This window comes from Plasmopara halstedii (assembly GCF_900000015.1).
Source record: "Plasmopara halstedii genome assembly, contig: Scaffold_287, whole genome shotgun sequence".
Taxonomy (NCBI): domain Eukaryota; phylum Oomycota; class Peronosporomycetes; order Peronosporales; family Peronosporaceae; genus Plasmopara; species Plasmopara halstedii.
In genome coordinates, this window is record NW_020187208.1 from 544,524 (window position 1) to 554,145 (window position 9,622).

At 44.0% G+C, this 9,622-nt stretch overlaps 4 protein-coding genes across 4 annotated transcripts; 3 read left to right on the forward strand and 1 right to left on the reverse strand.

Moving 5' to 3' along the window:
• Positions 1-738: 738 nt before the first annotated feature.
• On the reverse strand, positions 739-1,513 carry PHALS_05000 (rheb gtpase rhb1; the record flags this gene model as incomplete). Its single annotated transcript, XM_024722728.1, has 4 exons — positions 739-827; positions 911-999; positions 1,066-1,250; positions 1,322-1,513. 4 exons carry the CDS (start codon positions 1,511-1,513, stop codon positions 739-741), a joined length of 555 nt encoding a protein of 184 aa, XP_024573775.1.
• Positions 1,514-4,391: 2,878 nt separating this feature from the next.
• PHALS_05001 (glyceraldehyde-3-phosphate dehydrogenase) lies at positions 4,392-5,411 on the forward strand (the record flags this gene model as incomplete). The annotated part of the gene is made up of 1 exon (XM_024722729.1): positions 4,392-5,411. The coding sequence occupies one exon, from the start codon at positions 4,392-4,394 to the stop codon at positions 5,409-5,411; it is 1,020 nt and encodes a 339-aa protein (XP_024573776.1).
• A 361-nt stretch (positions 5,412-5,772) lies between these two features.
• PHALS_05002 (rni-like protein) lies at positions 5,773-7,661 on the forward strand (the record flags this gene model as incomplete). The annotated part of the gene is made up of 4 exons (XM_024722730.1): positions 5,773-7,065; positions 7,139-7,300; positions 7,369-7,451; positions 7,526-7,661. 4 exons carry the CDS (start codon positions 5,773-5,775, stop codon positions 7,659-7,661), a joined length of 1,674 nt encoding a protein of 557 aa, XP_024573777.1.
• A 168-nt stretch (positions 7,662-7,829) lies between these two features.
• Positions 7,830-9,517, forward strand: PHALS_05003 (myb domain protein 3r-5; the record flags this gene model as incomplete). The annotated part of the gene is made up of 4 exons (XM_024722731.1): positions 7,830-7,876; positions 7,934-7,997; positions 8,064-8,323; positions 8,383-9,517. The coding sequence occupies 4 exons, from the start codon at positions 7,830-7,832 to the stop codon at positions 9,515-9,517; spliced, it is 1,506 nt and encodes a 501-aa protein (XP_024573778.1).
• Positions 9,518-9,622: the final 105 nt, after the last annotated feature.

A 9,622-nucleotide genomic window follows, 5' to 3' on the forward strand; every position in this document is an offset into this window, starting at 1 on the left:
GGACACGATCGCAAGGAGGAGTGTTAGAAAAACGGCTTTCAGCATACGTTGCGCGATCGAATCTCCGGACCAAAAGACGACGTGATTGCGCACACGATGACGCGAAATGATTGCGCACACGATGACGCGAAATGATTGCGCCCAGAGTAACGCCATAGGAAAAGCTTAGAGGTAGCTCGGAGTAGCGAAATAAGGACCCCAATATACTCACTTCATCTTTCTTAGCATGCGGCTCACAATCCGTTATCACGATAAGCACGTTGCCGCAATATTTTTCGGCGCTTGATTTGAAAATAGTTCCATCATATCAGCTTAATTTTAAACGTGATTATTATAAACATATGATAGAACCTAGAATCCTGTAATTGACCTCGACTCGACATCACGTATGCTGTTTGTGGACCTGCTGTAGCAAAATGGGGGAATGTTTTACGCTGGAAATGACCGCAATTCATTGGGACGGCAGACGTTATTACCCCAGTGCGAACAACACGACATCTCTGTCACCTCGACTACCGATACAATTTCTGTTACAGCTTTGATATCAAATGATGGTTTAACCTGCTGGCTGACGCCGCTTCCGATATAGTTTGGATTCTTCAGCTAATAATATTGTTACCCTACTAGAATAAGGCCAAGATGATTAGTAGAACTTTGGCGTTTAAACCCCCATTTATTACCCCCATTTGTTTGATATGGGTTTGCATCAGCCTTAACAAGATTAAATTTCTAGTTGACCTACAAAATCAAGCATTGAGATTCATCGCTTTCTTCCAGTAATCCGGAATCGCGCTCGATTTCCTTTATAAGATAAGTAAACACCTCACCTGCAAAGATGCGTCGGCACATTACAGAATAGTATCAATGTGAATAAGCTACATGTCTTCTAAGTGTGTTGAGATTAGCGTACTAATATTTTCGTTGTCTTTCGCCGAACACTCAACAAAAGGACATTCCCAATTGCCTGCTAGTGTCTGACCTTCTTCTACCGTCACCTCTCTAAGCGCATACATCATAAAAATGCCATCAGCAAGTCATATCGTAGGAACAACCAGTAGCACTCACCTGCCCTTATCTAAATCCGACATGCTGCCTACGAGTACGCGTGGCGGCTTGGAGCCCAACATATTGACCAATTTCTCATTTATTAGTTTGAGTTTTTCAAACGACGTTCGCGAGCCGATCGAGTAGACAAGCACGTAGCCATGCACGCCCACTGAAGCCGCTTGCGAGAAGTTTGCGTACTCATCCTACAATCACATCAAATGCTCGTTAGTGCCTTACACTTTATTCCCTACAATAGCCACTTTGATACTCAGACCATGCCCGCAGTATCCACAATGTCTGTCACGAAGTGCGCGTTGCGAACTCGGATAGTCTTGTGAAATGTGTTCTCGATGGTCGGATCGTAATTCTCCACAAAGCGGTTTTCCACGAAGCACGTCGTAAGCGAAGACTTGCCCACACCTGGATAACCCAGCACAGTCAATTTACGCTGCACTTCGACCGGCATCTTGGATTACTCCTCGGCTTTCGATAATTCTGACACCTATTTTTAGCCGGCTTTTATGTGAGATACGGACTGGAATAAAAGCTATAATATGCACATTTATAGTAATATTCTTATCAAGATTTTTATCTTAGCTTTGACTGTTGTATATATGCAAAAAATGCAGTAAACAATTGCCTTGGACATGACGGCTCGCTGGACTATTGTGCATCTGATGCTGTAGGCCACTCATGTTAAACACAAGTCATCAAATCTCCGTCCGTTTTGATTCAGATGATACCAGCTTCGAATAGATTAATTTGAGCATGATTTTGTCCCATTACATCAAGACACGTTTACTAATAAACAGACGCACAATTGTTCGAGCACACAAGGTGAGTTTGAAGTGTCACATTTGAGTCTCAAAGGATCAACGTAAATCAAATACAATGTCAATATTCCCAAATTTATAAAAACGATTTCTATTTTTTACTCACTAAACATCCCCCCAGTGTTCATGGACTAACTCATTCTGCTAGATGGATTGCCGGAATGATTTAATACTTCCAGTTTAAATGACTCTGACCACGCCAGGTATGGCCATCTTCGGAAGTGGTCCCCCTTTCGAGGCTCAAGCTTTTATGCGTGCTGAGCAAGTGATGCGTTTTTTGCCAATGTGAGTGTAAACCCATCACTCACGTAAAAGACACTGTATGCATCGCCTATGCCAAAGATACGATTGCTTCACTTTAATTCTATTTGAAGAGTCTTCACTTCACTTTGTAGACTTCCTATGTGATGAGAAATCTGAAAGCTTAATATTAGGCTAATTAATACATTAACGGACAGTGCAACTTACCAATAAGCTATTAGGAACAATTTTCAACAAACACGCATATTTTAAGTGATGAACACTTTTTGATGGTTTACTTTTTGTGGATGCGATCTTGAAAATGAGATGAGTGCCTCAGAAGTTACCGAAATTAAATTATGGCAACTTTTGCGTAACGCTCTTTGCATCTCCTTCGATGTCGGACAAATATAGAGAGCGTGGACATCGGACCAGCTTGCATGCAGTCAAGTTCAGCATCGCAATTAGCACCCACAAGCACGAATGAGTAGTTTGATCCACCCGTCCAATTTCAGTATCGAGGCTTCACGAGACTCGAGCGCAAAGCATCAAAGGGGTTAGTAATTTGAGCAAAGGGATTACGGCAAAATGTTTGTTTGCCTTCCAAAAGGTTTGTTTGGCTTTTTTTTGTCGCTGGGAACTTGTTTCACACGACACTTTAATTTCTGTGACGCTATGTATAGGACGTGGACACGTCTGTTCACATTAAACATTCAGCGGCACAACTCGAGCGAAAGTGGAAGGAAGTTATGAGTGAGTGTGCTGGAGCAGGGGAAAGCTTATCGGTCTCAGTCCAAAGCATAACGACGGATATGCGATGTCGCCTTTGTTTGATATACCATCAAGTGCCAGCTTCTTGAGAGCAAATGATACAAGTTTAATTGAAAAGTGAGACGGTATTCCATACAGCGGCAGAATGCATCACAATCGCTTACACATGTGTCTACACATTCGATTATGACCCGAGAAACCAGCAATTTAACGTCGGGTACTTTCAATAAGTGCGGATCTGGTATAGATTTTCAGCAATGCAGCCTAGACATCAAATCAGAGTATCATCTTCGCTAATGCTGGCGAGTTTGTTTGTCAGTTAAAAAGCTGCAATTGTGCATCATATTGATTGTGCTGATAACGGATATGTCATCACAAACTGCATTCATGACAGCGTGAGTGCGCAAACGCCAGACAGTAAGTAAGTACATTGTTAGGAAGCTGGTTGGTGCCAAAGTTCAAATGCTCAAATGAACAATTTATATAAACTTAGTAAGTAACTACACATTGCAAAAAAACAATTTATTGTAACAACCAGATGTTATCACCTGTAGCATAAAGTGGCAGAATGATTGAAGGTCGTCTTGAGTAGTGGTTCATCAGCAAAGGCTGCTCAAAAAGCTGCAACTTGTAACTTTTAGAAAGCTCTTTGAGAACGAAGGCATGTTTGTGGACGAGCAATGATTAAGTTTGCAGCTTTTTTTGCTTGTCAGGAGGAATCTCAGTGACGACATGGCAAAAAGTTCTGTTTGTAGCCAATTACTAGAAAAAAAATGTAAGGTTGTTTTGTTTGAATGTTGACCCGAAATGACATAACACATCATTTAAACAACCAATGCCCGATCTGATCGCAAACTTTGCGTGATCCCATTTGGCCGAAAATTCCTTTGACCTGGCCATTCATCGTTGTAGACGCGGGGCTTAGTAGCCTTACTATTACATTACTACATTGAATCTTTATCCCTGATCGGATAAGCTTTAATCTTCGGATATTGAGGCTTTTCAAAACGCGTCACCAGTCTTGTTCGTTTGTAGAATGTACCCCCCACTCCACAGTATATGTCGACAATACTGATTGTCCTCCGCTTCTGATAGGATGTCAAGGTTTCCACCGATGATAATCAGCATTTTGGCATCTAATCAGCATTGTATAAAACTCGGGCAGGCCCCTCAATTATAGCTACTTTCTGGTACGTTTTTTGCGCTCTGTGATGCATTGTTGCATACGTAATCATGTTTGAGAGGATTCTATATATAGTATTTTCGTAAGATTCACCTTTTTTCAAATATAACTTTTGTCTTTGACATAAAATTAGATTGATGGCACATCAACATGAGCAAATGGAATAAATGTTGAACCTGTCTCCCTCTCAGACTCGTTAGAAAAATTTCCGTCGTGCCGTGTTTATGTGCATTTAGGTTTTTATACTGACGAGGTTTTATCGCTCACAACAAAGATACTCCACAATCTAATTTGCTAGCTCTCCCTTCCAACAAGCTATGACTGAAGTTAATATCGGTATCAACGGTTTTGGCCGGATCGGCCGTCTCGTGTGTCGCGCCGCGATTGAAAATCCTAAGACCAAGGTTGTGGCCGTTAACGACCCGTTTATGGATCTAGATTACATGGCGTATTTATTCATGTATGATTCGACCCATGGCAAATTCGATGGATCTGTCGAGACCAAGAACGGCAACCTAGTGATAAATGGTCAAGTTATTCAAGTCTTCTCCGCACGTAACCCGTCGGAGATCCCGTGGGGTAAGGCCGGAGCTACGTACGTATGCGAGTCAACAGGTGTGTTCACCACAACGGAGAGTGCTAAGGCTCATATTGATGGCGGCTGCAAAAAAGTTGTGATTTCGGCGCCACCTAAGGACAACACTCCCATGTATGTGATGGGTGTGAATCACAAAGACTATGACGGCTCGGCTCCCGTCGTGTCAAATGCGTCGTGCACAACGAATTGTCTTGCGCCCCTGGCCAAGGTGATCAACGACAAGTTTGGCATTGTGGAGGGTCTGATGACGACCGTGCACGCGACGACGGCCACGCAGCTCCCTGTTGACGGTCCTAGCAGAGGCGGAAAAGACTGGCGTGGTGGTCGTGGCTGCGGTCAGAATATCATTCCGTCGTCAACGGGCGCAGCCAAGGCCGTGGGCAAGGTATTACCGGTCTTAAATGGTAAATTGACGGGCATGGCTTTCCGTGTCCCAACTCCGGATGTATCTGTGGTAGATTTGACGTGCCGCCTGGAGAAAGGAGCTTCAATGGACGCGATCAAAGCTGCCGTAAAGGCTGCTTCGGAAGGTGAATTGGCTGGCATCCTTGGCTACACGGAGGACCAGGTGGTGTCAAACGACTTTCTTCATGACAAGCATTCGAGCACGTTTGATGCGGACGCTTGCATTGCCCTTAATGACCACTTTGTGAAGCTTGTCGCGTGGTATGACAACGAGTGGGGCTATTCAAACCGCCTGGTGGATCTTGTGCTGTACATGGCTACCGTGGATAAATAAATCCTGGCTAAAGATCTTTCGGAAGTCTTCGTGCGAAGCTGCGATATCGCTCGTGAGTTTTCATCGGTGAAAGTGTGCTTTTTTCCTGTAGACTTCTAGCTGCTGCAGCATAGACGCGAAGGATTAATCTTTTTCAGACACAACGTAATATGAGCAATGCTTATTGATGCACACAGATGATTGCCATCAGATCTTTACCTAAAGTTTCTTCTGCCTTTTTTAGTAGTAAAAGGCAATAAATTTAGCCTATAATATACTTTTACAAATTAATCGATGGGTGCCAAAATTTACGCGCGTTATCGTTGGCGCGGGAAAACTGCACTTCAACGAAACGAGTTTTAACGAGTGTCAATTTAGGCTCATGAAGCGAAAGTCTCAAAGCTCTTCTAACACAGCTAGTCGTCGTGCTCGCGCTGTCTCTCCTCCGTCCTCTCCATCCTTCTCTCGTCGTGAAGAGAGTAATATTGACGCCGTACCTCCCGCCATCGATGTTCCGCGAGGGCGTGGACAAGCTAATGTCACACGAGAACGCGCACTTTACTTTGCAACAGGTGAAGTCGTGGCACCTGCCTCTGCACCTACCGAAGAGACAGAGTCTTGGCCAGGCTACTATGCGACCATTCGAGAATTAAGTAATAATCGCCAGGCCGCGCAGGACGCACGAAACCGTCGCCAGCCCGTTGAGGAGCTACCCAAGATCGTGTGGACGCCTAAACGATGTGCCCGTGCGTCTGTCCTTAGACATGATTACAAAGTACAACGACTAAGAGACCTTGCGCTTAAAAGTCTGGCAGAACATATCGAGCAGCTACCCACTCTTGAATACATTGACGCTACTGCACGTCATCAAGTCGCTCGTGCTGTCGTGAAGCTCCGACGCCTTAAACCCGAGGTTTTGCCGCTTTTCATTTTTCCTGGAGTCACAGAAATTGACATTCCAGATTGCTCTAACATTGATGAAGACACGTTGATCTGTGCGCTTAAAAAGTGTTCAGCATTGTCGGTGTTGAGACTTGGACTGTGTGGGCGTTGTGTCTCAGACAATGTCATCCATGAGCTTGGAGACGCATTAAAGTCCGTGGAGCAATTACAAGTGCAAGGATGCTATCGACTCTCTGACGCGGGATGCGAAGCTCTCGTCCGTCGATGTGCGCCATCGTTGGACTCGTTCGAAATCTCTTGCAATCAGCGAATGACGAAAAAGTCGATTGATTATTTTAGTGAATTACAGAACTTGCACTCGTTGACGTTATCTGAGTGTCCGCAGATTGGCGATGCCAGTTTAGAATCTTTGAAGACCATGCACAATCTTAGGAAGCTTCAGCTCAATCAAATGGAACGACTGACCGACGATTTTATTGTCTCAATTTCCCAAAGTTTGCAGGACCTGGAAGAATTCTCGGTATCTCGATGCTCCCAACTGACTGACGTGGCGGTTAAAGGAATTTTGAACGCTTGTCGACGTTTGAAAGTACTGGATGTGTCGGATTTGCATCTTATTACAGATGAATGCTTCGAGCTTGTTCGTGAACATGGACACGCTCTACGTCACGTTTCTTTGCGCTGTTGTTTGAATTTGACGGATATTGCGATTCAACATATTGCCTTTGGTGCTAAATTGTATTTAGAAATATTAGAAATGTCCAGTGTTTCGGTAAGATTTCTCCTGCGTTGATAGTGCTGACAATAATGTTCTCATTATGTGTTCATGTACTTCATAATTATAGCAAGCTACCGATGATGCTGTGATGGCGTTGCTTGAACACTGCGCTACTAGTATGACTGCACTCGATATCTCATTCTGTCGAAATATCAGTGAAAATGCATTGGGGATGTTAGCTGACGGTGCTGAAAACCTTCGCTTCTTGGTGCTCTGGGGTTGTACACAGGTATGTACGTATTTTTACCTAAACAGTGGCTGCGATTTACGTGAGACATTGCATTGGTATGCATGAAGGTTACTGCTCGCTTTTTGACTTGCCATTCCCAAGACGATTTGATAGTCACTGGGCATCCACTACTAACAGGCCTCTCGATTCGGTACTAATCTTCGCTAATAATCCGTTTTTTATTTCTTAAAGTTCTTTGGGTTTATTACAATGTCTATGTGGGAGACTGCGGAGAATTATTTTGAGCATGATTTTTACTCTCGGGACAGGGCGATTGAAACAGAACAGGCAGCTGGTAATTGACGGGAATGATGAGATGGCAAAGCTTATGAGCGGCGTATCTCAGATTTCATGGGCGTGATTGAATCAATCGTGAAAGTTCGGGCTGTGCTTTGCTGATTCGATTTCGAAAGCAAGTCTCAGATTCTTTACGTGACATGGGGTCGCCCATGTCGCGTTGTGTGGGGTTTTCTTCTCTGTTTCGACCGGCACAAGTTCATTTGCACTCTCTTACTGAAGAGTGAATTGGATGATGGAGCGCTACCCCCCATACGAGCGCAAGAAAATGTCGAGAAAGTAAGTGACCTCAATATAATCTAAAGAAAATGAAGAGTAATATTGATCTATTTGCAGAGCAAAAGCATCAACAATCACTACTCGACCTCGTAGTGAAGGTTTGCGATGGACACCTGAAGAAGTATACAATAGTTGTCTTGATTATTGCTTACATGACAATAAGAAACTCAAAATATCTTGTATGAAGGACACATTACTCCGCGATGGCGTCTGTAAGTTCGGGGGAAAAAAATGGAAGACCATATCTGAACTTCTTGAGCGACGAACTCCGGAAGACTGCAACAAGCGTTGGAATAAACTGCAAAGTCTTGACTCAGTGGTGAAGCGGCCATGGACGCAAGAAGAAGATGCGCAGATGTTTGAGCTAGTCAAGAAGTATGGTGCAAGCAAGTGGGCGGTGATTGCTTCGTACTTGACCGGCCGAAATGGCAAACAATGCCGTGAACGGTAGATATTAGTAGCTGCATGATTTCTTATATAAACTTGCTGACACTTATTTAAATTAGCTGGCACAATCAACTGAATCCATCAATCAAAAAAACGCCGTGGACAGAGGAGGAAAATGCAATCATTTTAGATATGCAAGCTCAATTTGGCAATTGCTGGGCTAAAATTACATCTCGACTGCCTGGTCGAACTGATAACGCTGTAAAGAATCACTGGCACTCGTCGCTGAAGACTCAAGCGAAGCGTGAACGAGGAGAATGTGGGAATCAACCCGTCAGACGTACTAGATCGAAAAAGAAATCATGCAAGTCCAAGTTGTTTCGTTCTACGACGAAGTCTTCTGACAGCTTTTTCCCAAACACAGAAGTACTTAGTTTCACTGATCAAAATGTTGTCGTGGACGTGATTGGGGCTTCTTTTACTCCAGCTGGTTCCTCAATGGCCGACTCCATGGAAAGTGCGGTTAATTTTTTCGGCACGCCGATCATCAATGATGACCAGTCCGGATCCCTTTCTCCAGATGTTGTATCGAGCGTCGATAAATTAGACCCGTACACTTACGCTCAATCTCATCAAGTAGACGTGCAGCGAGCTCAAGCTGTCATCGACAATATTCTCGATCCAATGGGAATGGATAGTTTTGCTGCCAGGAGTTTAAGCTCGCTTTCATTACCGGAGGTGTGCTTTAGTCAAGCAACAATTGACCATTCTAAGCTGAAGTCTATGGAAGCATGGGGTTTAAACAACGATGAGATGAGCTGTTCAAGTGACAAATTGTCCGAGTTGTCTATAGACACTGCGTTGTCAGCACAGTCTTCTTTCGGCTTGGACGAGTTATTATATGATTCATTTCATGACGTCTGTGGAGACAATGCGTTTCAAGAAACAAGCGGAGTAGAATCATCTGCCGGTCTAATCTCAAGTACTCCGATAGGTGAAGTCACACAAGGAATCAGCCGATCGAATTGGGGAGCGTGCGTCACGAATATATCTCCGAAAACGACAATAACAGAACCGGTAATACCGTGCGCTCCATCTCACGTTGGGTCAAACCTGTCGCCCATCAATCAAACAGATTTGAGACTGACAGACGAGTTTTCGTACGATGGCGAGATCCATAATCTCTTGTCCCAAGAGAGTGGGTATGCTCAGCAATTCTCTACGCTCTCGTCTCTGCTCGACGTGGAAGTGTAGCTTGTTGGGACAGGCATATAATCATCATGTTTCTCGCGCGTGTAAAAGTAGCGTTTTAGCGTTGACTTGTATATCTGCAATGGTAGTCATTCGCCTTCGTTTTAC